The sequence below is a fragment of the Salvelinus fontinalis genome, chromosome 24 (genome assembly GCF_029448725.1).
Source record: "Salvelinus fontinalis isolate EN_2023a chromosome 24, ASM2944872v1, whole genome shotgun sequence".
Taxonomy (NCBI): domain Eukaryota; kingdom Metazoa; phylum Chordata; class Actinopteri; order Salmoniformes; family Salmonidae; genus Salvelinus; species Salvelinus fontinalis.
In genome coordinates, this window is record NC_074688.1 from 21,495,291 (window position 1) to 21,521,338 (window position 26,048).

The 26,048-nt window shown below is 41.6% G+C and overlaps 2 protein-coding genes across 30 annotated transcripts; both read left to right on the top strand.

Moving 5' to 3' along the window:
• Positions 1 to 426: 426 nt before the first annotated feature.
• LOC129822139 (adapter SH3BGRL-like) lies at positions 427 to 11,872 on the top strand. Of its 29 annotated transcripts, none has more exons than XM_055880116.1 (13): positions 427 to 724; positions 1,285 to 1,470; positions 1,604 to 1,684; positions 2,063 to 2,224; positions 3,625 to 3,804; positions 4,947 to 4,976; positions 5,073 to 5,099; positions 6,081 to 6,107; positions 6,879 to 6,902; positions 7,249 to 7,275; positions 8,239 to 8,259; positions 9,861 to 9,924; positions 10,832 to 11,872. In XM_055880116.1, the coding sequence occupies exons 1-12, from the start codon at positions 680 to 682 to the stop codon at positions 9,879 to 9,881; spliced, it is 831 nt and encodes a 276-aa protein (XP_055736091.1). In that variant the 5' UTR covers positions 427 to 679; the 3' UTR covers positions 9,882 to 9,924; positions 10,832 to 11,872. The 29 variants fall into 29 exon arrangements, with proteins under 29 accessions (XP_055736091.1, XP_055736093.1, XP_055736098.1 ...); XM_055880118.1 differs by having other exon boundaries at positions 9,864 to 9,924; XM_055880117.1 differs by having other exon boundaries at positions 429 to 724; positions 4,950 to 4,976.
• A 608-nt stretch (positions 11,873 to 12,480) lies between these two features.
• On the top strand, positions 12,481 to 25,801 carry igsf5b (immunoglobulin superfamily, member 5b). The gene is made up of 9 exons (XM_055880149.1): positions 12,481 to 12,615; positions 13,319 to 13,398; positions 14,677 to 14,988; positions 19,906 to 20,205; positions 20,631 to 20,765; positions 22,603 to 22,627; positions 23,372 to 23,460; positions 24,145 to 24,215; positions 24,775 to 25,801. Exons 2-9 carry the CDS (start codon positions 13,353 to 13,355, stop codon positions 24,886 to 24,888), a joined length of 1,092 nt encoding a protein of 363 aa, XP_055736124.1. The 5' UTR covers positions 12,481 to 12,615; positions 13,319 to 13,352; the 3' UTR covers positions 24,889 to 25,801.
• The last annotated feature ends 247 nt before the right edge of the window (positions 25,802 to 26,048 follow it).

A 26,048-nucleotide genomic window follows, 5' to 3' on the forward strand; every position in this document is an offset into this window, starting at 1 on the left:
TAAGCGCTTAATACATTCGGATTATATGAGCAAATCATAGCCAAGGAATGTTATTACATTCCTTAATCATGGGAAATTTCTTAGAACTGACTGCTTTTGGGAGAATTAAAGACCACACCATCCTAATTTGTATATAAACTAATTGTTTTTTAGTAAAACAATTACATTAGACTTTGCAATTGTTTAAAAAAAATTACCTTTCAGTATATACTACAACAACAAAAATATACATTAGCCTATAATAAGTTAAACAAATAAAGATGTGCCCTGTAGATTTACAACAACAACAAAAACTGTTAAGCCTATAGATAATCATGGTCCAACAATATGCATAAATTTCAACTGCCCGCTTTAACTCTTGGTTTTATTTTCACTAGTTGCTCTGTTGGTCAGTGGCTATTTCTGTCGATATATGCACGTTGCATGTAGCTGCAAACGAACTTTGTGGTCCCCATATCGACAGACAGCTCAAGTTGCCAATCACTCGGTCAGCGCTGCACCCATAAAACCTGGCCCACCAATCCTGCGGTGATGGAGGGTTTGGGGACAAAAATAGCCTCAGTGGTGTGGCTTGTGTTCGCAGAGTAATGTCCTGGGTACGCTATACTATTAAGGGAGGCAGCCTGTATCTTTAATAACCCACGTTAGTACCCCATTCTACAGAACACGTCGTAACAAAATGGTTATAAAAGTATTTCTAGCTTCTTCATCAGGATCGACAGCGGTAAGCATTTACCCGAGTCTTTGTTATTAAATGCAAAATTAACTTTGTTGACCGGTTTCCCATGACTATTGTTCAGCTCCTAGTACATGCATTTATGTAACTGGCAAACAGATTAAAATCGGTTTAGGTTATTATAGGCCTAGGCAATTTAGCGGTTTGTCAACTTTTAGTACCGTTATTTGGTCTAACTTCTCAGTTGAGGAGCACTAGGACAACTCGAGTTTCCTTATATATCTCGACCGTCGCTGAGAACACATTCCAAACCTGCAAAAGCAATCTGTTGAAAATTAATCACCATGCATTCACTTGCAGAACATTCTGGAATATATTTGGATGACTTCAGACCTAATCTACAATATCAAAGAATATATATGATATGTGAACTGATTCTTTGTCCAGAAAATATAAAACAAAAAGTAAAACTGTTTCCTTAATGTATCAGTGTCTTCTACTCTGCTCTCCCCAACCTAATGATAGAAAAAAGCAGACAAACATGATCTCATAAAGAAGAAGCCTATCTATACTGTGTTGTCTGTCTGTACACCTGTGTGATGGTCCAGATCAAAAAGAAGCAACAGGATGTGCTTGGGTTCCTGGAGGCCCTGAAAGTGGACTACGCCTCATTGGACATTGCCTGCAATGAGGACAACCGCATGTGGATGAGGGAAAATGTCCCTGTGGAGAAAAAGCCCACCAACGGGATCCCCCTACCCCCTCAGATCTTCAATGAAGAGAGCTACTGTGGGGTGAGCATAACAAGATCATGTAGAAGGTGTGGTAACTAATAGGCCAGGTAAAGCTGGGGAGAAAATGTCCATTAAAATGCTGAGAGAACGATTAGAGACTAAACTGAAATGTCTCATATGTCTTTTACCACAGGACTACGAGACATTCTTTGACGCTAAAGAAGACAATGCAGTGTTTGCCTTCCTGGGTCTGCCACCTCCTCCAGGATCCAAGGTTGGAATTCAACTTTCACTTACTTTTCTAAAATGAAAATTATGTTTATATAGCTTTTGAGTTTAAGATTACAACAACACAATCTGTTTTCCACTCAAGGGATTTTATAATGCAAATAAACTCAGCAAAAAATGGTTCACTTCCATGTCAGGCTGTTTTAATGTTTATTTAGCTGAAATTCTCAGCCATGTATTGTTCTAGTTTGTTTTTGCTCAGACATGGCTGCTTACACTCCATACTGTATATCATATTCATTTGGAGGGCAAGCAGGAGTTAGTGAGGTTAATTGTGTGAGAGGGATACGATGTGACATGTATGCTACGCTAGTTGAGGATGATGCAACTGTGTTAAACAACCTGACAATTTTCCTTGGTGCAGGAAGCAAAAGAGGCTGAAAATGCATTTATCCTTGAGAATGGGCCTGTTGAAAATGGGACTGTTGAGAATGAGACCGTTGAGAACGGAACTGATGATGCTGAGGATGAAGAGAACCTTGAAGCTGAGGAGGTTGAGGAGGAGAACCTTGATGATGACTCACTAGTAATGCCTTTCTTTTACCCGGTTTCCTCCCATCCAGCATAACCTTAACCATTTCTCCAGTTAACTCCTCTTGGTTTTATTTTCCATTGACAATTACGAAGTAACCAGTAATGTTGCTAATCCTCTCATTGCATGGATGAGTGTCAATTTAGAGTTGGTTTAAGCACAGTGTAACCATCTCTCATTAATTAACGTGTACATTTCTCACTTTAATAGTTTTTCATTGGGTTTATATTTCATCTGTAGTTTTTGCAAAGCATATAAAGTGCTTATAATAATTTCTATGATATTATATATCTGATTTCTATTCAATAGATAGCAGATGATTGGGAATCAGGTCATTCTTTTTCAAATTAATAATTTGTATAATAGGATTGTTCTTACAGAAGAGCATGCTGATGCTGTTGTAAAAAAAGATGATATTAACAATTATATGGAGATTTTTTATTTTTTTAAGTACATCAGGCAAACTTAAACTTCTCAACTCACTTTGGGATGCTGCCAAACCGGAGAGATTTACCTGGTGCATGTGTAACAGTATAACTTTAAACCGTCCCCTCGCCCCGACCCGGGCGCGAACCAGGGACCCTCTGCACACATCGACAACAGTCACCCACGAAGCAGCGTTACCCATCGCTCCACAAAAGCCACGGCCCTTGCAAAGCAAGGGGCAACACTACTTAAGTCTCAGAGCAAGTGACGTAACTGATTGAAATGCTACTAGCGCGCACCCGCTAACTAGCTAGCCATTTCACATCCGTTACACATGAGCATCACAGAGAAAGGAATTGTTTCTGTTTTTCAAGGAGGGGGCCAGGGACAGCAGATAAATATTGCCCAGCGGAACCTGTGATTTTCCTATAATAAATCCCACTGGCTTTTAGATGGTGCGGTTTCCAGAAGAGTGCAAATTGAGCTGGACCAACTTCATGGGTATTTCTGGGAAATGAGGGCAGCCGCCCTCTGCTTTCGCTGTTCTCCAGAGTACCAGGCCAGTTTATTTTCCATTTAAGTTGCGATGTTGAGGTAATGACAGTTATTTTATTGATACTGTTGACTGTACTGATTTAGCTGGCTTCCGGCAGTGTGATAATATGCAGTCTTCCTTGCTACACTATACATCATTGCGAATCTCTCATTTCTCTCCACAGCACAATATACTGATATTCATCATCTTGCAACCATATATAATTTCCCTTCATTTATTCATGCATTTTTCTTTACTCAGAGGAGCTGCTGATCCTGATGCCTTACTCTGTGATGTCTTTGAACATGAGACTCCAGCAGTAGGGCTGCTCCCCTCTTGGTGTTTGATGTGTGCCCATGACAGCTGCTGTGTCATTCCTATTCTAAAACATCATTTTTTCCCCCTTGATGGCACATTGTTGTTTTCACTCTAGAAAAGAGAGGTTCCGATGGAGGAGTTCAATGGAGATGAACACACAGATGAGGTGGAAGCAGAGGTGGGAGGAGAAACAGGAGAGGAGGCAGCAGAAGAAGACGCCGCCGCAGAAGAGAAGGTGGCAAAGGAGGAGGAGGAGGAGGCGGTCGAAAACACAGAGGAAGCCGCAGAAGACACTGTAATTGGCTCCCAGAATCCCGTGCTGTGGCATCTCCTCTCCTCCATCTCTTTAATATGGTCTTTTCCTCTACCTCAGGGTTTTGTTTCCTTCGAGCTCTTGTTGTCTTATTCTCCTTCTCAACTCTGGACCATACTAACCCACCCCACTGTTATATTGACTGTCCCATAACTGTTTCAATTGACTGTTCTGTAGCTGTTTCTATTGACTGTTCTGTAGCTGTTTCTATTGACTGTTCTGTAGCTGTTTCTATTGACTGTTCTATTATTCTTTCGATCTGTTGGATGTTTAACCACTTTTCTGTTCTGGAGCAGTTAACTGTAATCTCTTTGTTGGCTGTTTTGTATTTCTGTTTTAATTGACTCCATTTGCAGCCTTTGTGTCGTCATTGTTCTTGATTTTCCTTGATATGTACTATGTTCTTTGTTCCACATCAATGTCTAGGTGTGTATGTATAGTATGTCAAAAATCAAATCAAATTCTATTGGTCACATACACATGGTTAGCAGATGTTAATGCAAGTGTAGCGAAATACTTGTGCTTCTAGTTCCGACCATGCAGTAATACACATACACATACATGTGTCTCCATGTCTAGGTGTGTATGTGTAGTATGTGTCTCCATGTCTAGGTGTGTATGTGTAGTTCTACTGTCCATCCATGTCTAGGTGTGTATGTGTAGTTCTACTGTCCATCCATGTCTAGGTGTGTATGTGTAGTTCTACTGTCCATCCATGTCTAGGTGTGTATGTGTAGTTCTACTGTCCATCCATGTCTAGGTGTGTATGTGTAGTTCTACTGTCCATCCATGTCTAGGTGTGTATGTGTAGTTCTACTGTCCATCCATGTCTAGGTGTGTATGTGTAGTTCTACTGTCCATCCATGTCTAGGTGTGTATGTGTAGTTCTACTGTCCATCCATGTCTAGGTGTGTATGTGTTGGTGGGGGTCCTCTGGAAATCCCAACATGTTCTTCAATGTGCCTGATCTGTGAGATCTGTTCAAGTTGCACAACCTCCCATGTATAAGTGTCTCATTCAAGTTTGAGGAGAGGTTCTCTGTTTCCCATATGCCTCCTTGAGGTCATGCTTTCATTGTAAAGATACTGATACACAATTTTTTCTATTTTCTCTTTTTCTGTCAGAAGGCCCCCGTGAAGCAGGAAGAAGCCCAGGTAAAATGTTTTTACATTTTTGAAAAGTATTGAAATCAAATACAAATTTGGGAGTCAGGTTTCAGTCTCACTCTTTTTCTTTCTTATCCGAAACAGGAAGAAGTAGAGGATGAGGAGGCTAAGGTAACAGGCGACACTGTGTCCACCGGAGTAACGACTGATATGAAGGGCATTGTCATTATTAACAACAGCCACTGCTCTCTGTATTGTGCCATCTGCCCCACTAAAAAACGCTCTTAGCCTGGATCCAATAGACCTGACACATGGTTCCATACTACAGTACATTGCACCTTTATTTAACTTTAATATTCTGGAATAAAGTAAATTATTATCTTGTATATATTTTAGTCATTGAACTATTCTCAACAAAGCATATACATGTAGGTCTAAAAGGGAAATAAGCATGTTAGGTCTAAGTTTTCCTGGCCATAGTCACTGATTATAAATCAGTACTATGAAGTTTCTCTGCCAATGCCCAGGCCCAGCTATGTCTGCTAGCCATTGTAACAAAACATGATTACGTCATACATGCTTAATAACATGCTATCTGTATACACTTGCAAAGTTTCCCAACTCAACAGCAGCTTAATTCATTAATAAAAGTTTTTATTGTGACTTGAAAGCTGTATTGAGAATGGTAAATGTTATATGAAGGCAAAAGCCTGACTGATCAGAAAAGGTCAAATATCACATTATTTTAATGTCTCATACCACTGTTGTGTTCTGTTGGGTTCAGAAGTGCCTCAGAAGCGATTGCTGGTATTGTGCAATGCTGGTATTGAATACAATGTGCTGTGGCACAAACAAACAGACGCAGAGTAAACCAAGACGTGTTCGTGTTACCCAGGGCACTGTTAGTCTCTACAGAGTGAACCACTATAAACTCGTTATTGATAAGATATAAAGTTATATGCTATTGAATAGGTTCAACTGAATATATCCATCAGTATTTATGTGCAATGTGTCAATAGATATCAAAGCACTTGTGATGTTATTGGATTGTAGTAATAATCAATTTGTTAAAATCTCTATTTCCTAGTTACAGTAACCTGGTGAAAGCTAGCGAGTTGATCCAAAGCTAATCACTGCTATTCGTTGTTTTAGGGAGAAGACGATCACCCGGTTTCTGAGGTAGATCTACTTTGAATGTTCTATAGCTGTAGTGTTCAGTCCTTAAATCGTATTCATTATATACTGTAGTGTCAATGTCTGTGCTAAGGGCCTTGGGTGTTCAGTTTTAATGTGTTTGTTTGCATCCTTGTGATTGTGATCTATATCTGACATCCAGACAACTAACCTCACATTCTTCTTTGTTGTAGCTTTTCTTGTGCAATATTGAATGCTTGAAACCCCTCTTCCTTCGAAGTCCCATGACTTACAACTCCAGATCCATTATTGTTGTTTTTGCCCCCGTCCCATTTTCCACAGGTCTGCTGTGGATGGATTGCTGTATGTTCGGATGCATTTCATCTTAATCCTTGACACAGTTTTAGAACACTACTGATTTGTTCTATGACATGCCACCTTAGAGATATAATCATTAGATACCCTAGTCAATAACATTCATATTTGTCATTTGATAAGATATTTTTATGATTGTATTTAGAAATATGTCATGGTCGTTTAGCTGCTACTCTGTTTAGTGTCTACATTGAAAGATATCTTGTATGAGTAGTTAAAACAGATACAGTAAAAAGGATTGTACGTCTAAATAAATCCAATAAAGTCACATAAAGATAATTACGTTTATCTAAATATTTTAGGGCTCCAGCTTGGTTCATGTTGAATCATGCATGTAAAGCTATTTGCAAGAGGGTCTCCTCCAGCATCTCCTTGTACCTCCTCCACACATTGACCCCTCCCCCCTTTGCCCTTTCCCCATCTCTTGGTTTGGTTTTCCAGGGAGAAGAGGATTTGGGGTCGGAGGTAACTGGGTGTCTGCGGCTGTGAATTTATCCGGTTGTTCCCTTAGTCACCAGCTGTGGTGGTTTGTCTGGCAGAGATCAGAAGGCTTTGTGTGATCTATCTGCCGTTTGCCCCTCATCCGTAGCCTGTGTTCACTCCCTCCGAACCTCTGTCTGTCTGTCTCCCCTCTCTTTTAGCCGCCTTCCTCATTTCTTCCCTAGTCCTGTAGCTGCTTCCTTCCTGACAGCCTGAACTATCCCTGTAGATTCCATTAAAAAAATAACGGACTTTTCCTATAGCGCATGCCTCTGGTGTCACCTCTGACCTCTCCATTCACACCACTGACACTTAATCTCATCCTTTCTAGGAGGAAGAAGAGCTGCGACAGCTTGAGGTAGATTGATATGTGTTTTTAAACTACATTCGTCCCCCCTCTACCTCTCCACCATTCTATCAATGCTGCTTTTCTTGCTTCCAAATCTTGCAGAGTTTATTCAGCATTCCTTCAATTTCCTCCTCCACTACTTTTTATGTAGATTAAAACAAACCTATCTCACCGACGTATGGCATCTGAACAGACTGTAGCCCTTACTGTATATCTTTAGCCCTCTCACTCATTCCAGATAATGATATCTCAATCGTTGGATGAGCAACATGGTAACTCTGATAGCCATCAGAACACAGACCATGATAGAGAAACCCAACATTGTCATTCATACTGATTTTAGAATAGTCCTCACTCTCTCTCTCTCTCTCTCTCTCTCTCTCTCTCTCTCTCTCTCACTCTCTCTCTTTCTCTCTCTCTCTTTCTGTCTCTCCCTCTGTCTCTCTCTCTTTCTGTCTCTCTCCCTCCCTCTGTCTCTCTCCCTCTCTGTCTCTCTCTCTCTCACACACACACACACACACTGCTTTTTGCTCTCTCTCTCCCTCGGCTCTGTTCTTTCTCCCCTTTCTTTCTCTCCTCCACCTCCTATACCTTCATTGCAGGAGCAAGAAGAGTCAGTCAATGAGGTTGAGATAGTTCCCTCTGGTTGTAATTTGTGGCGTCTTCTGTGGATCTTAGATTGGAAACACCCTTTCTCTATCTCTATCTCTCTATTTGTCTCTGCTTCTGCATGGGTGGTGGTCTCTGTGGTACAGATAACTGATGGTGTGCAGCATGACAGACACAACATCGCGAACACAGTCATTCGGTACACTTATGGTAATAATAATAATAGTGGGAACATTAAGTAGCACAGGGTTTTCCTCCCGCTTGTAGTCTCCTTAGTGACATGCCGTTTCACTTATCTCAAATATAGGCCGTTGTATCTCTTGCTTTTTAAATGCTCAAAACCCCTGATATCCCTATCCTTAGGAAGAAGAAGAGGCCCCCGAGGTATATTCTGGCTGTGCTCCCAGCCCATTGCATGGTGTGGCCCCTGACGTGGAGTAAATGGATCTTATGCATGACGCTACTCCTTCATATGTGGATTTAGTGTGGGTTTGTGAAGAGCTCTCTACTCTCTTATTCCCCAAGGCTGCCAGCATCACTCCTGTGCTATGCTGTCTTTAATTTTTGGAAATGATTGGATTTTCTCTGGACTCTGGTTCTGGTTTTGATGCAGTGTGACTGGGATGAGGTCATTGCCAATTGGTTTACGTGGAGGCTTGAGTATTCTGTAGCATTGTGCCAGTGGATGTTTCATAACAGGTGACATGCATCGTTTGGTGTCAAGATCTGCCTCTGTGCACATGATCACAAGTCTGACACATAGACATGCTTGTGAATTGGATCTTACGTTGTTGCATAGGGATCCCTAGTGACTTGACCAGAACTTGATGACAACCGGGATGTTTAAAAAGCCATTGGCATGGCTTCTCTTTCGGAGGAGAGTCTTGAGACTGAGTGTGGACAGGACAAGCACAGCAAAAGATGAATGACTGTTTGTTATTGTGCAATGCTCCCCCACAACAAGATCTTGGCAGTGTCAGATATGTTGCACCAGATTACACTGCTTTAAATTATTTGTTACTGTGGACATTATTTATCAAATCTTGAATACACAGCAAGCACTATATCCACAAGCAAGTTGTCCGTTACGTAGTCAGTAAAAACAGTGAATTACTTGGTCACAGGACTAAATAATTGCACTGTATCACCTTTTTAAAATGTCACCCATAGCGTAAAGGCTATTTACCTTTGTAGAAATGTAGCTAATTGCATTAGAGCAACACCATGCTCAACACAACAGATGCACCTCGGAGTGAATGTGGTCTGATGATTTGTGAAGTATGCAGTGCCTTGCCGTTTCACATCGTATGACACCACCTCATAGAGGGCCTTGCTTAAAGGCCCACACTACTCTTACTACTTCACTGGCAGTTAAGGGAATGGTGCCTTATCCCTGTGGATAACTTGTTCCCTTGGCCTAAGTAATGGATATATTCCTAATGTCTTCCCATCCTCATCTCTCCTACCTGTTTTCTTGATGCCTCCCCTGGATTGTAATATGGTTTTACTCCCTTTTAACCCAACTATACACAATAACTTTTCCTTTTCCACCTCTGCTGGACCTCACCCCCCTTATGCAAAGGAGAAAGAAGAAAAAGTTCTCACCAGTGTTCACCTTGGTGCAAAGACTCTTGTTCCACTTTGAGAAGGCTTCTACTGAATATTCTACTGAATCTTTGTTATGGTTATTGATGATGATGACTGCCTTATCTAAATGAAATCAGTTTCTCCACTTCTCACTAATCTTTCTAAACTGTAATCAAGCACAGCTGAGTGATATCACTTAATTAAAGACGGGCGCTTTGGAGTTAAACTACAGTTGGCTCTTATATTGATAGTACTGAGTGGGATATCTTGGTTCTCCTCTCTTCTTTTTTTATTTGTTTTTATTTAACTAGAGAAGTCAGTTAAGAACAAAATCTTATTTACAATGACTTGCTTTACCTTGTCATCAACGTTGCCATTACTCACTTTTCTTTTCTCAGCAGGAAGAAGAGGACGAGTAGTTACAGCCAGGAAAGGTTTAGGATGTGATTTACTACTGCCCAGGTAAAATACACTTATTTATTGCTTAATTGGAATTATTTTCTCTGCCACTGGGTGGCAGTATTAGAGCACGTAGTTTGCAGTGAACTGATGGCTGCACCTCATAAACATGTCTTCTTGTTACTGAATGTCTTTCTAGAGTAATTTAAAAAGAAAAATATTCAGTACATGTATTACTCTGTGCCCTTTTGACCTTTTTATCAAATGTCTTGTCATACTGGAATTATTAAACCATTGTATTGTTTAGTTCCATACATGTACCTAGGTTATAATCTGTTTGATATCATACAGATTACATATATCGATCCTAAAAAAACACATAAACCAACCAGTGTAAAGTGAGGATATAAACCCTGTATGTAATGTACACTGTTGCTGTTATGTATTGGTAGCTGTGTGTTTTCATAAGTGTTCTGTCAGAGAAGCTAGAGAGAACAGAGCATTGGTCTATTTAACAGGGACTGTCACCAGTCTCTACACAAAAAGCTTTAGTGAGCACAGAATGCCTGAAGGATCCAAAGAACAATCAAATAAAACTATATCTCATGAATTCTCGTTTCTTTTCCTGCGGCAGTGATGATAATAATAATAATCGTAATCTTCAAAGCCGCACTCATCTCCACTCTCCAGTAGTGTAGGAAAAGACTGCTCTCTTCAGGAGATATTTGAGTTGATGAGAGGGAACAGCCTGAGACTTTGATCGGATGGCATAGCCCACCACACCCCCTCCCTGAAAAAAAAAACAACCTGTCACGCCCAGTTAGAGAAAGCAGTTAAGTGAGCTACTGAAGAGCTTCGGGAGGGACTGGCACTCAGGGAGGCATGGGCAGTTTGGGCACCATGGTGACTGGAAGCTTAGGACCCACAGCCACTAACAGCGGCGCATTGGTGACCTTTTTTTGTCTTCCAGCCTCGAGAGACCCCCTGTTCCGATCCTTCCTGACCCCCCCTGACCCCTCAGACCGTCCCACACCCATCCCACTACCCACAATGCCCCCACCTGCTCACTGGGAATGCACATGTCCCCCTGCTGGACCCTGCTGGCTGAAACCTGCCAATCCCACACTGTCTGTACGGCCTACCTATACTCCAGAGATAACCCCCTGTTTTACCAGATGTTTATATTGCGTAGGGGACTAGGACTAGAGAAGATGTGTTGCTGTACTTCATTTGTATAACGTTGTTAGTTTATGGTAGCTTCCATCCAGTGTGTAGCTCAATTACATAGTGTTATCAGTTTGTTTTATTCAGCAGCTTTTCTAATTGTACATACACAGTCATATGTTAAGCGTTTTAAAGATTTCAAACATACTTCTCATGTTTCAAATTGAAAATGGTAGTTTTATACCACAGTTTGTATAGGATGATGAGCATGTCACCAACAACAACTTAGCAGTCAATGACGGACAGCTATAAACCTGTGAGTATCTGAGTGAAGATCACTCTACTATGAACTGCAACCAGTGAATGGATTTATAATCTCAGCCTGAAACAGATCTATCAATGCAGTGCCTCTCACTTGATGCCAGCAAAGATGTTAGATCTATATGTGTGAATGCAACCCAGTGACTCTTATGTCTCAATCCAACATGAGAAAGACCCTTGTGTAGTGTTTCCACTAGCTTTCATAGCCACAAAGTCAGATTCCACAAATTGCCTTTGGTCTTACTTTAAGGTTAGGGTTAAGCATAAGGTTAGCAGTGTGGTTGGGTAAAATGTTAATTGTAGAAATGGGCGGGGTTTAACCATAATTATGACTTTGTGGCTGTGACAATCCTCATGTAGCGTGCTTTATGACTGTGTTTGCAGCTACTGGACACCATTCACTGAACGTTACTATCTGCTGATCTACTGTGCACTTTGTTGAATGTAAAATTATGTGGATGACTAAGAGATCCCCCTAGATGTAAGAGAAGTGAAATGCCAATAAAGTTGAATGGTGTGAACAGCTCCCCATGGCCTATTATGTTCTATTTTCAATTCATTGGGTTTTATTTATAGATCCGTGTACAATGTTAGGGCTGGGCAGTGCAAGGTCAAGTCAACAGGATGTAGGTCAGTGTAAAGCCTATCTCTGGGGACTCCAGAAAGAGGTATGGAGGAGGGTATTGCACAGTAAAAAGAATTTGGTGGAAAAGAAAACCAAGAACACATTTCTGTCCACATTTGCATAAAGTACTACAAGTGTGAGTTTTGTGAATTTGTCCTAGAAATGTAATATTTGGTGCTCTCTTTTGAAGACATACCTTGCAAATCAAAATCGGCAGAGCTCTGAGTCCTTACCGTATGTGCTCTCCCTTGGAACACAGCATACTTTTGGTCGGTTGGCATTACAGGGATCAATGTTCTCCCTCTAAATTCACACACAGGTCATCATGTCTGTCCAGACCCATTCTCCTGAAGAGGGAGGGGAGCTGCCATGAAGCCTCTGTAGACTGGGGGAATTTCAATGGCATTGTTTTCACTGGGACTGTGGGAATGAGTCATGATGTATGTTTGCCGCCATTTGTTCGAGGCAGGGACCAAAGTTCCCATTCGTCTGTGGTAATGTTTAACAGGCTGGTTTTGGGTGATATGGTCGCTACAGTACACAACCGTCACACAAGAGGAAATAGCAGAAGCATCGTCAATAGTGTTCCTCCACTAACAGCCTGTGGTGCAGTACCTGTCAGAAATCCACAAAGTCACACTGCGGTAAGTGAGATAGATACTGTAAAAAATCTGTATTTTGTTCAACAATAAATTCACCCAGTCAACATATTTCTGTGGGATATAGCAGCTCTGTGGTATCTAGCATATACAATAGGAGGACAAACATAGCATATTACCATAAAGCTATAATATGAGGAATGATTTATAGGATATCTATGATTATTACAAGATATAGGGTTGAGAAGTTGCATCGAGATTACACAATACAAATCTTATAGTGCATATCGGTGTGTATCTCTTCAGTATATTTTTGGGGACTTACTGTACTTATTTTACTGAGATTGTATCTTCTCAAACTATACCGTAAGGATTAGAGAACAATTAGAGAACAAACTTTAGGGATGTGTTTTTCTTATTTGAGATAAGTCAAATTCACTTTTATGAGAAGAATGTACTCTGAAGCGGAAAAGCAGCTTGAATCACCTTGATTTAGTTTTGGTACATTTAATCAGAGGTAGTAGATGTTTATATTTGAATGACAAATTCATTTCACAAAATAAATTGTGTTTTTCTTGCCAATTTAGAAAAGAAAGCAATCAAGATTACTGCCTTTGACTGCCAAAATGGTGTGCATGATTGTATCTGTAACACACTGCCATTTCCATTCTGTAAAGAATGGTTTACCATCAACACATGTTCATTAATGTCGTTTTTATCTCACTCTCTTGTCTCTGTGTCATTTCAGCTTGGAACAATGGTTTGACTGTTCTCTGGAAAGTATGGGCAACCTCATCCCCTTGATACTGCTGGCCTGTGTGGCTCATGGTGAGACTGTCATACCAACAAGGGCTACACTTGGGTTAGATTCTTATATCAGAAGCCAGTAATTTGCCTGTGTATCCCCCCCACCACAATGTGCTTGATCATTGAACCCCTTGACATTAAACCCACAGGCACACTAATTAACTTCCTAATGATATATGTGCTCTGCATAATTAATTTCCTCAAAATGGTGGTGTTTCTTGTTAGTTGGAGGATATAGTGGTCAGGGACAAGAGTGTCACTGAATCCCATCTCAAATTAGAGCATGAAAATGTTCATTACTTCATTCATTCTCCCATAAAAGTATGAGCTATATAAGCTGCCCTAGATATTTCTCAGACCTAATTTCCCAAATGGATACATCATTTATGACTCCACACAGGCCATATCAGCTAACACAGTTAGCACTGCACAAACAACTTATACGTCACCCAGATTACTTGGAAATGAGCGTATTATTTAATATTCCAAAGTTGCACCAGACATATTAATATTTTCCCCTTTACACCTCCCTTTATCAATGGAATTAAGTTGTGATGCACCACTGAAATTGAATTGGGGGATGACTTTTCTAAAGAAGGAGAGTAATGTAAATGCCTCACAGCAGAGCTTTTCTCCTCACAGACTATAGTCTATCTATTCTTAATCAGGTATACGGTCTTGTTGGTTATTAAATCTAACATGGCACTTCAGCTGTTAATGTGTTTGTTTACCTATCCCAGCGCAGTGCTACTTATAGAGCACCCATCCATTGCCTGCTGCTGCTATGGGCCCTAATTTACACTGTCCTTTTTGTCTGTACTAATCCTGGTTGCCCAAGCCAAATCCTGCTTGCCATCTGGACAGTTCGGCACAGATTTAGAGTTGCTCTCCTCATTTGGACCCACTGGTTTAACATATTTGTCTGGAGCCGACAAGCATGTGACTAATGTTTTACGTCTGTCTGCATTCAAAAGATGTTTATGCAAATTTTGGGTAAGAAAGATAGAGATAAGCTTGAGTAGGTCACATTTCAAAAGTCTTCTTGAGTCAGTTTTACGCAATGCTTTTTCGAGGATGAATCTTAGTCAGATTGTGCTTGTTTCTAACAACCTCACAATAAACCAGGACAGTCACACCTCATATACCATATCAGAGAGTGATTCAGTGGGATTCAAACACTGAAATGTGTCATTGGTTTCCATTACAACTCAATCATGATTTTATCACAACACCCCAATGTCACCCACATTCCCCGACCACCACGCTTCTGACGCCCATGTCTCTGTCTGTCCCTGTTAGTGTTGAATTCCCAGATGCAGCTGAATCCCAGAACCATCACTTTGCTGCGAGGTGACACGGCCCGGCTGATCTGCAGCACGGCTGAGCCCTGGCAGGTGATGGTGTGGATCCTCAACGGTGGCTCTCTGTTGACCATCTCAGCCCAGTACGGTATTCTCTCAAACAACCCCAATGTGAACGCCATTAACTGCTCCACCAATCAGCTCTCCAGCTGGGAATTTACACTGAATAGAGTCCAGCGCAGCTACCAGGGACAGGTGACCTGTGACCTTCAAAACATCCAGAGGCAAACTGCCGATCTGTTTGTTCAAGGTTTGTGTGCTTTTCTCATTCGGCTGTCCTTGAGGTGGCTGCCTACTGGCTGGCTGACAGTATTCAGTATGGCAGAGAAACAAAGGAGCCACAGTTACTGTACTGCAAAGGTTTTTCAAGAGAGGATTTCAAAAGGCAGCTGTGAAGTGAGATTTTAGTTTCTTATGGATTCTCTCTCTCTTTCTCTCCTTGTCTCTCACACATGTACGCACAGTCACGTGTACACGTGCATACACACACAAAGAAAACAAAAGAGTGGCAACGCCACTCAGGGGCATCTCAGTGCAAGAGACGTCACTACAGTACCTGGTTCGAATCCAGCCTGAATCGCATCCGGCCGTGATTGGGAGTCCCAAAGGGCGGCACACAATTGGCCCAGCGTTGTCTGCGTTTGGCCTGGGTAGGCCATCATTGTAAATAAGATTTTGTTCTTAACTGACTTGCCTAATTAAATAAAGGTTAAATTTAAAAAATGAAAGAAGACAGGAAGGAAGAATTTAACCTTGACTAGGAGAAGAAAAGCAGAATAAACAAAAAGTTATCCTTGATGATGCCACCCACACACTCCTAGAGACAAAAACTCAATGTATGCCTAAGTCATATTGGCTTGTTGTTTTAATTGAAAGCTTTTGTTTGAACTTGTTTGGGGTTTCATGCGTGATGCAGATTTTCTCTAGTTTTTCTCACAGCTGCTGATTTGGTTGTTGGGCATCGATCCAGGTGTATATCAATGGAGGGAATTCATTTGGGGCCTGTCTCAGAGGAAGACTGCTGCATTAGCTGCTTTGATGGGCTGTATGACATTGTTGGAGTGTGTGGGATGGAAATCGATTGGGCCAGTTATAAATACAGGGTGGAGGGCACTCTCCTGAGCGCCAGTTATAACAGGCGTCACGGCTGTACCTGGTTCGAATCCAGGCTGCATCACATCCGGCTGTGATTGGGAGTCCCATAGGGTGGTGCACAATTGGCCCACCGCTGTCCGGGTTTGGCTGGGGTAGGCCGTCATTGTAAATAAGAATTTGTTTTGAAGTGACATGCCTAGTTAAATAAAGGTTAAATAATTAAAAAAATTATAATTATATACCAGCCAGGATTTAGTCTGTCATCCCTCACCTGATACGCCCTCCTTCTATCCTTGTATTCCTCTATTGCTATATCCTTCTTTTGCTGTTTCCCTCTATCCCTATTTCCCTTTTCCCCCTCTATCTCTCTTTCCATATGTTTCTCCATCACTCTTTCTCAACTTGTTAATGCCGATTAAGGCAGCCCCCAGCACCTCTCTGATTCAGAGGGGTTGGGTTAAATGCGGAAGACACATTTTGATTGAAAGCATTCAGTTGTACAACTGACTAGGTATCCTCTTTCCCTTTTCCCCTCTCTCCCTGTTTCCCTCCATCTCTCATTTCCTGTTTCCCTCTTTCCCTTTTCCCCTCTCTCCCTGTTTCCCTACATCTCTCATTTCCTGTTTCCCTCTTTCCCTTTTCCCCTCTCTCCCTGTTTCCCTCTATCTCTCATTTCCTGTTTCCCTCTTTCCCTTTTCCCCTCATCTCTCTTTTCCTGTTTCCATCTATCCCTCTTTTCCTGCTTCCTCTATCTCTCTCTCTCTTTTTCCCCTCTTCCTTTATCCCTGTATCCATTATTTTGTTCCATTAGGAGGATTTAAACCACTGTTATCTTCTAAGTTATAAGGGTGGTGTTTCACATAATGGATTTCCTAGACAGGCATGGTTTCCAAAGTATCACTGTCTGTGCTTTGAACTATTGGTTATCTTGTTCAGATATATTATGTTTATATATTTGGAGCAAGTTCATGAATGACTGAAAATACTCTTCTTGAACTTTTATTTGGATCTTGAGGACATTACTGTTTTCCTTTTCGTTATTCAATTTCTTATCGTTGATGCAGTGCTTTGCGCCACTGTAACCACAGTGCATTTCTCTGATTTCAAATATGCAGATAGACTGTTCCACAAGGGCGAAGGTGTGGAGAGATTGAGTAACACAAATATTGAATAGTGTTCAAAAGTCAGGGCAGGATAAGAATCAGAGCCCCTCCTCAGATTTAGCTGAAATTGTTATTTCTCCAAGCCAAAAGTATTCCAGTGAATCATCTCTGAGAGTTTTCTGGGGATGCCCTGCATGGAAAAGAATTACCACAGAGAATACTCAGCCAGAAATGAAGAAAAATGAAGAATGATTATAACCCATACACTGGGCCAGGATTCACCAGAACTGATAAGCTAGTATGGACAGTAGCAATGCTAGGAGGTGTTGCTGATATCTCCTCTACATTTTTCACAAGTCCTATAATCTTATTATAAACTCCAATCATATTGGAAAGTTGGACCAAAGACAATTGGGTTGGTAACAAGAAAAGCTGTGAAATGTATAATTCATTTTGCGATAAAAACATAAATATTGTATTAATGATGTTTACGTTTTAGCATAAAAATGAATGAGATTGTTATGATGATGATATGTAAAAAAAAAAAAAAAAAAAGGAAAAAAAAGATGATGACATTACACAATACAAGATATTCAGATATTCCCCTCTCCTCTCTCATTATTCAGCTAATTTTGCCCTGCTGCAAACTGAGAGCTCAGCTAAAAGCCTGAACAAAGTCAACCATGCAAAAAGTAGGGAACAAAGCAATGACCCATTGCCTTCAGTATATTACAGGATTCCTCCTTTATTGCCAATGCTACACATTATAACTGACATACACTGAGTATACCAAACATTAGGAACACTTTCCTAATATTGAGTTGGACACTCCCTTTTGCCATCAGAACAGCTTCAATTCATTGGGGCATGGACTCTACAAGGTATCGAAAGCATTCCACAGGGATGTTGGCCCATGTTGACTCCAATGCTTCCCACAGTTATGTCAAGTTGGCTGGATGTCCTTTGGGTGGTGGACCATTCTTGATACACATAGGAAACGGTTGAGCGTGAAAAACCCAACATTGTTGCAGTTCTTGACACAAACCGGTGCGCCTGGCACCTACTACTATGCCCCGTTCAAAGGCACTTAAATATTTTGTCTTGCCCATGCACCTTCTAAATGGCACACATAAACAATCCATGTCTCCTCCCCTTCATCTACACTGATTTTAAGTGGATTTAACAAGTGACATCAAGAGGGATCATAGCTTTCACCTGGATTCACCTGGTCAGTCTGTCATAGAAGGAGCAGGTGTTCTTAATGTTTTATATACTCAGTGTATGTAACCACTACCCATTAACAATAGTGCATGGTGGATCAAGCCCTCCAGTGTGGATGCAGAGGATCTCAGAGCCTTTGAATTAATTGTGCATCTAGGCATTTTCCAGTTACCAGTCAGCAATTCTGCTGGTGATTTGTGGCCTGTTGGTCCAAATATACCATCGGAGGAAAGCCACAAATCTACACTGGAGACTGGCCCTTTGCTCTCCTCAGCCCTCTGTTCTAATTGTCCAATATGAATGTGATGTAAACACGCTCGCTCACACAGAACGTATACACACATACTGCTTGCAGACACACAAACAAACACAGACATACATGAACGTACACACATACGTGTACACACACACACGTGTACACACACACACACACACACACACACACACACACACACACACACACACACACACACACACACACACACACACACACACACACACACACACACACACACACACACACACACACACACACACACACACACACATTTTCTCTTGAACAAATCAATATGTCTGTATGTGGTTGATATAATATGAACAGAATGTGCTGTAAGGGCTAGAGCCAAGGATGACGCCACTGGTGTAAATCAGAGACGAGTGAGTATGCCTTTGGTGATTGGCTGTTCATCAGAATAAATTCACACACAGACACACATACATAACCACTAGTGCTGTTGGAACATACAATACTGCTAATCCGAGCAGAAAGTGCCCATACTTCTTCCAGATTAAATGCTGTCCCTCAGAGTTGCAATTTCCCTGCCGAGGGCCCTATTGAAAAAACGCAGCATCTTCTCAGGGAACAGTCACCAAGCCTGTCTAAGATGGCTAGGCTTACTGTGATTAACAAACCTTATGAAACCTTATTTCAGAGCTCACTTAGATTGGAATGATGGCGGAGGAGCCTCATGTTGTGAGAGACTGACTATCTTTCCTCAAATGTATCAATCTTCCATCCATAATTAGTTGCAGTAGTTTATTAGTCCATGGAAGTGAGATGCTGCTTTCTTCTTCTGATCGCCATGACTTTATTGCACTGCTGAGATTCCTTTTACAGCCTTTCCAATAGGGGAGGCGGTGTAATCAAAGTTACACATCAATTTACAGTATATGACACCAAATCAAATATGAAAGCGCAGCCTATGACGAACGGGGGAGCCGTCATTGTGCACAGAACATTGAGAGCTTTGGTCCTGAATCAACATAGACATGTAATTCGGTTAGACAAAGCGACAAAGCGTCAGTAATTATCTGTCTATCTATAGCAATTCTCTGCTGCGCCGTCTGCCTTTCACTCTGCCAGACAATAGACTTCACAGACGATATCGTCCAGTCTAAGTGGCTTATTTGGTTGCCAGTGTATGAGAGGGGAAAAGAGGCATTCTTCCATCAGCCAATTGAGACCTCGAGGCACACGATCAATCATTTAGGAAGAGTAAGAAGCCTCTATAAGTGAGCAGGTCAATTGCGATCAGAGAATCCCTATCAGTCTCAGGATACACTTGTCATGCATACAGTATACACGCAGACGGAATACTGCACACAGCGCCTTCCTGTAATCCATAAACATGTGACCAAACCTGCTAAATACCACACACTCTTGCAAAATAGCACAATGGACTAGCATGACCTGGTAAACTGTAAAAAATACATACAGTATCCCAAAACATTTACAATTTTCTTTCCAGAGAGGGGTAATGTGGCCATCACAGGGGGGAACGTGACTGTGCTGAAGGGGGAAGAGATCCTGTTCCAGTGCCTGGCTGTAGGCTGGTACCCAGAGCCTAGTCTGACTTGGCTTGTGAATGGCAGAGAGGTGGACCAGGGTCAGTACAACATCAGCACTGAAGGGCCTGTTGATGTGGATGGGCTCTACAACCTGACCAGTAACCTCAGCATCCAGGCAGCAGAGAGCTCTCATGTGGAGTGCCTAGCCTCTGTCTCTGCCCTACCCACGCCCCAGGCCAGCAGTGTACGTCTGACTGTGGGTGAGAAACATAAACACTCTCTCTCTCTACTCTGAGCTGGGGTTTGTCTATGTCCACAAATTCATCAGTGAAAGCAGACGGTGGGGAGTTGTTATTGGTGATGAGAGAAATTACAAGAAAGGCATTGCAGGATAGACACAAGGCTTTTATCACCATTGAAGTGGAGCAAAGTGTTCCCAATCTCTCTGAAGTCATCCTACATAAATAGAGTATTGGGAGCTGCAGGATTTGCTGCGTTCACTGAGTTTCCCCTCTGTGGTTTGGGTAGTCTTGAAATACATTCAATAGCGTAAACAAAAGACGGCACTCTCCCTGCCACAATCACAGCAAACCCTGATAATAGTCTATTGATTAAAACATTCATTGAAGAATGCAATTTTCAGCTTCTTTGGGACTAAACCTCATAAATGACCTTGTTTTTTTAGTTGCAGAGGTGGTTGTGGAGAATGTATGCGACGACTGCGCTGTTCTAATCGCAGTAACAGCCTCCGTGTCCACCGTGCTCCTGCTCCTGCTGCTAAGCATCTGCATTGTCCTCTGTTACTTACGGAGAAGAGCAAGTAAGCACCTTTCTTTTCTTTTTATACGGCTCAGTGAAAAATGTCCACCCCCCCACCCGCACAGGAACAATGATTAAAGTATAATGAAGGAGTTAGACTGTCACACGTTGTGATTCTGCAGTGTGCCCCACGCCTGCATCGGCAAGGTCATGGATTTTTGAACGCATACAGAACTTCACCTGTCAGCAGAATGCTCCAGTTCTAAAGTGCTGGCTTTGGCCTAACCCCCCACCTGTCCATAAAACACAGAAGCACTACCATGGAGAGATAGTTGTCCAGGAGAGACACACTGGACACAGCACCTCCTGGTGGTCACTCTATGGAAATGCAGTTATTCTGTCACTAAGTTTCACAGGTAGACAGACTCATGAATATGAGTGAGAATCACATTAGGCAGGAGTTAGCCAATCATATTTGGTTTATTTTTCATTTGCTAGGTTGAATAATCTGAGAGTTATGTCAATCATCAAACAGACTTATGATCTGAGTTTACATACACCAAGACTGATTCATTATGACTCTAATAGGGGCCACAATCCACAAACATGTCTCTGAAGTGACCCCAAAAAATCTTCAACTTCCTACCCCTGGGATTAATGTCTTTCTGGGTTACCAGCAACCAGTGACTAGAAGGTTTTGTGAGTCTTTGGCGGCTTTAGGAGTAGTGATGGTTGGTGAGGAGTTTCTGGAGAGCCATCTCAGAGGTGATCGTTGTTGTGGGTAACGAGGTGGCCGTCTGGCTGTTTGTGTGCGATAACAAAACTTGCCCCTGAGTCATACATTAGACTGCTCTAATCCCTGTAACTGATTTCAGACCAGTGAAAATCAGGGCCGTTATTTGGCAGTTGTAGGATTATCTTAATAAGGCAGGTGTGCCCTCTTAAGTACATTTGCAGTATTCACCCAATAGTCTGGTATCTTTTCACTGTCCTTGATTTGGTCCAGTTCCTTTCCCGCCGCTTTCCTTATTGTAAATCCCAGGCAGCAAAGCATCAAATCAACATAATCAGTATTTTTCCCATTTAAGAAAATGGCATGGCTCCAAGTCAGTCTTGCTCCCTGAACTAATCCAACACACTGAAGAGTAATGTATTCATTGCAATTATTCAGACAGAATGTGGATGAAATATATTCACCTTAATAACTTTGAACAGTGTGGGTTTAAAACAATAAAGGCCGAGGCAATTTCTCCTCCTGTAAAAGACACTGGTTTATCCTTTTCCTCGGGCGGCACCATCTGTACCGCCATTGTTATAGAATTGTTTTGGCTCTGGCCAGGACCTTGGGCTAAGAAAGGTAATGATGCTGTGTGATAATATGCATTAGCAATCAGCTCAGGCTTTCACTCTAACATTTCTAAAGTAACCGCAGGCTACAGTGAGTGTGTGCTGGCCCAAAACGAGTGAACGCTGCATTTACAGCTGTCCTACACTCTTAGAATAAAAAGATGCTATCTAGAACTTTAAAGGGTTCTCCGGCTGTCCCTATAGAAGAACCATTTGAAGAACCCTTTTTGGTTGCAGGTAGAACCCTTTCTTAATGGAACCCAAAAGGGTTCTACCTGAAAGCAAAATGGGTTATTACCTGGAACCAAAAAGTTTTCTCATACTGGTACAGCTGAAGAACCCTTTTGGAACCTTTTTTTCTAAGAATGTATTTGAGCTTCAGACACTGAGCAAACTAAATGATGTTATGGTCTATGCAACCACAAGCAAGGTCAGGATTACTGTATTGGTCTAGATTGAGCATTGAGACAGTGAAAATCCTGTATGATAGCCATAATGTAAGATCACATAAGATCATGACATGTATTTTTCTGTATTTGGTTGTCTTTCAGAATCAAGCCTACCGGAGGCAATAAGGTGAGAGTTTGATGCTCTTTGTGCCATTATTTCTAACTTCTCAACCTGCTTGTTAATGTGGGATTATACAGTGTTTGAAATGGTACAGATCTTTGTTTTTATTGGCGAGAGCTGACGAGTGAAGATCCAGGATCAAATGTGGCTACTTTCGAGGATGTGACTAACCATCCATAAAACGATTTATGGAAAACATTTGTGAGAGGGAACTAATACAGTCTCATCCTATTGATACAAAATTCCATTAGTCCTTTACACAAGTTACTGCTGGGACTCAGCATAAATCAGTAAATAAATCTACCCAAAGGCATGTATTTATATGGCTCTGAGTCTACCTTGTGTCTGAGAAGAGACTGGGATTTTATAGTTAATTAAATAAAGAATTGAGAATAATTTGGAACATTAGATGGTTATTAGATTATAACATCCACATTAAGACTGGAACTCTAGTTTACTCAAAAATATCCACATGGCAGTCAATGAAACAGAAAACAATAAAATACATACACAATAACATGAATAATTATAATGGATTTCTTTTTTCATAGGTATCAGCAGATTACAATGGGAAAATAAACACTAAAGCCTGTACACTGCAGTCACAAGAAAAGACAATTTATAGTACCAACATAAAGCTCACAAAACTGTTGCTTCTTTCAAGGTTACACAGTTTTCCTGCTGTAGGAGACTGAGATCTGTAGGAATAGGTCATATGTTCCATTGGGCTTTTCCTCTTGGTTTCCACAGGATAGACGAATCAAAGAGCGGGAGAAGCTCCGTTGCTGAGGCGACCGGGGGGGAGGTCAACCTGGGATACACCACAGAGGGCCACTCAGGTGAGAGTCAGGGTGACAAATACCCCTGTTCCTCATTAGGACACATTATCTTCAACATCTAATGAGATTAGTGAGGTAGGTAGGCATAGAAAATCAGAATGGATAGGCTATTCTATTTTATCTGTGATTTTTAGAATTTGTTAAAAGTATTATAGGCTACTAACAGCATTAGAGGCTATAATTGACTATGATGTAATAATAACGCCATGTTCTATGTTGGAGCCGCTGTACTATACCTCTTACATTTACATTTACATTTAAGTCATTTAGCAGACGCTCTTATCCAGAGCGACTTACAAATTGGTGCATTCACCTTATGACATCCAGTGGAACAGCCACTTTACAATAGTGCATCTAAATCTTTTAAGGGGGGGGGGGGGGGGGGGGGGGGGGGCAGAAGGATTGCTTTATCCTATCCTAGGTATTCCTTGAAGAGGTGGGGTTTCAGGTGTCTCCGGAAGGTGGTGATTGACTCCGCTGTCCTGGCGTCGTGAGGGAGTTTGTTCCACCATTGCTCTGGCACCATTGGGGTGCCAGAGCAGCGAACAGTTTTGACTGGGCTGAGCGGGAACTGTACTTCCTCAGTCCACCAGTCCACAGTTCCTTCCCCTGAGCATAGTGTGGTACAGTGAAATGGTCAGAGGGGATGTCAGGTCAGGTAAAAGCCTGTTTCTCACTCGACAGACGCTGGCCGCAGTGACCTCATCGTCACTGGGGAAACCCACAGCCAGATGAACTCCATCAGCACTCACAAGGTAAGGAGAGGGAGAGAGGGCAACTTACTGCAGCTGAATAATGCAGAGTCAGTCTCCATACTGCAGCCGGAGTCCCTGACACCTCCCAGGCTCTCACATTGATGGGGACTGCAGGGACTGCCCAGATCGTCCTCCCCTGGCCGGAGGACAGTTAACTTTCAATGACTGCATGGCATCCTATTTGCTATAGAGTGCACTAGTTTTGACCAGGGCCCATGATTCACTCATAATACACCCACTGTACTGTATATGATAACAGGCTAACTAACTGATTGTTCAAAATGTAGATTAAAGTTAGTCAATAATATATTGGATATTAGTTAATCAATGTTGATGAGCCAATGGAGCTTCTTAGATGGTTTTATAAAGATTGTTAAGAAATAACATCAGTAACTGATTGGAATATTGATCAAAGGAATGTTCAGAGTTGTTGCATGATCAGTGATGGTGATGGGAGAACGATATGGCAACCACACTCTTCTTGCCTTGTCCTTCCAGTAGCTTTGCACAAGGTCAAAAGTTCAACAGTCACAAAATATTCACATTTTCTATATTCCAGATCCCAGATGTTGTCTCTTCCAGTAACTTCTCGCTAACCACCAGTCAGAGTAATGCCCCAACAGACCACTGTGGAGATGGCTCCAAGACTGTCAGAAGAATGACTACGGTGTGATCGTCGTATGGGGTCCAAACAAGATATGCTGGATTTTACTGTTACATTAGTGTGACATTGCCAATTATGCTACACAACATGCTTTTCATTAAATGTATCACACTTTATTGTACATACTGTAGGTATATTCACTTGATGTAAACTTTTTTTTACATTTTTGTATTGTCACTGCATATTGAGGATACCTAATCCCATGGAATTAACTCTCAACACTTCGTATGTGGGTTTTTGTGCTCACACAGTTTTTGGGATCACACAGACCAAGGCATCAGATGACTGACTCTCTCAAACATTTTTGTTCTCACTCACATATTCTTCCCATGTTTTAGGAGGAGTTACCAACTATCCACCGGCTATAGTAATATGGATTAAGAAACACAATAGCCTGGACCCCACTGAGTCATGGGTTCATCATTGATATCTGTTGTGTAAGCCTATGTTAATCCTCATGTCAACAGTTACATGGCCAACTCACCATCATCACAAGGCTCAGCTAGGTTTCACATTTTCATAGGTGACAGAGTTCGGAAAAGATAAAGCATGGAACAATTTTCGGTGATATAGTGGCATGGTTTCAAGACCTCCTTGTAAGTAGACGTTATCCCGGGAGATACATGGGTCTGTATTGACCAATCATCACAATGGTCAATGATGAGGCCTGGGAAGTGAGTGACAGCAGGTGTTCTAGTGGCATTTTCCTCCAGTTGAGGTGTTATAGGATAGGGATACCTTCCTGTGTTCATTGATGAATGATGCCAACATTAATAATGTATGCTATCCCTTCCTGTGAAAATGGATACAAGTGACTTTCAACAAAAAGGAAGACAAAAATGGCTTTTTAATACGTGAGATATGTAAACTTTCTCTTCAAAAGCTGCCTATGATATAAAAAAATAAAGCATGTCCTATATTATATGAGAGGAAAGTTATGTTACGCAATACGACCATGCTGGATGGAACTCAAGGGATTCAATAATGTATGTATTCAATACACACTACTGGCATTAATAGGAAGACCATTCACTGTCTCTATCTACCCCTGAATAGAGTTAAGCAACCAAGGAGCAACCAAACCCCAGTTAACTTGCAGAGCCACAGTGTTCGGTCAGTCATTGTCCCTCACAAGGGCGGAACCAGGGTGTCATAAAATGTTTATTCTG

What these genes read in the sequence shown, in the direction of transcription:
- igsf5b (XM_055880149.1), top strand. Translation starts at nt 13,353, where the DNA reads ATGGGCAACCTCATCCCCTTGATACTGCTGGCCTGTGTGGCTCATG. An exon ending in TGCCGATCTGTTTGTTCAAG is followed by an intron (nt 14,989 to 19,905) that starts GTTTGTGTGCTT and finishes TTTTCTTTCCAG; the next exon opens with AGAGGGGTAATGTGGCCATC. An exon ending in CACCACAGAGGGCCACTCAG is followed by an intron (nt 23,461 to 24,144) that starts GTGAGAGTCAGG and finishes CTCACTCGACAG; the next exon opens with ACGCTGGCCGCAGTGACCTC.
- LOC129822139 (XM_055880116.1), top strand. Translation starts at nt 680, where the DNA reads ATGGTTATAAAAGTATTTCTAGCTTCTTCATCAGGATCGACAGCG. An exon ending in TAGAGGATGAGGAGGCTAAG is followed by an intron (nt 5,100 to 6,080) that starts GTAACAGGCGAC and finishes TCGTTGTTTTAG; the next exon opens with GGAGAAGACGATCACCCGGT. An exon ending in AAGAAGAAGAGGCCCCCGAG is followed by an intron (nt 8,260 to 9,860) that starts GTATATTCTGGC and finishes TTCTTTTCTCAG; the next exon opens with CAGGAAGAAGAGGACGAGTA.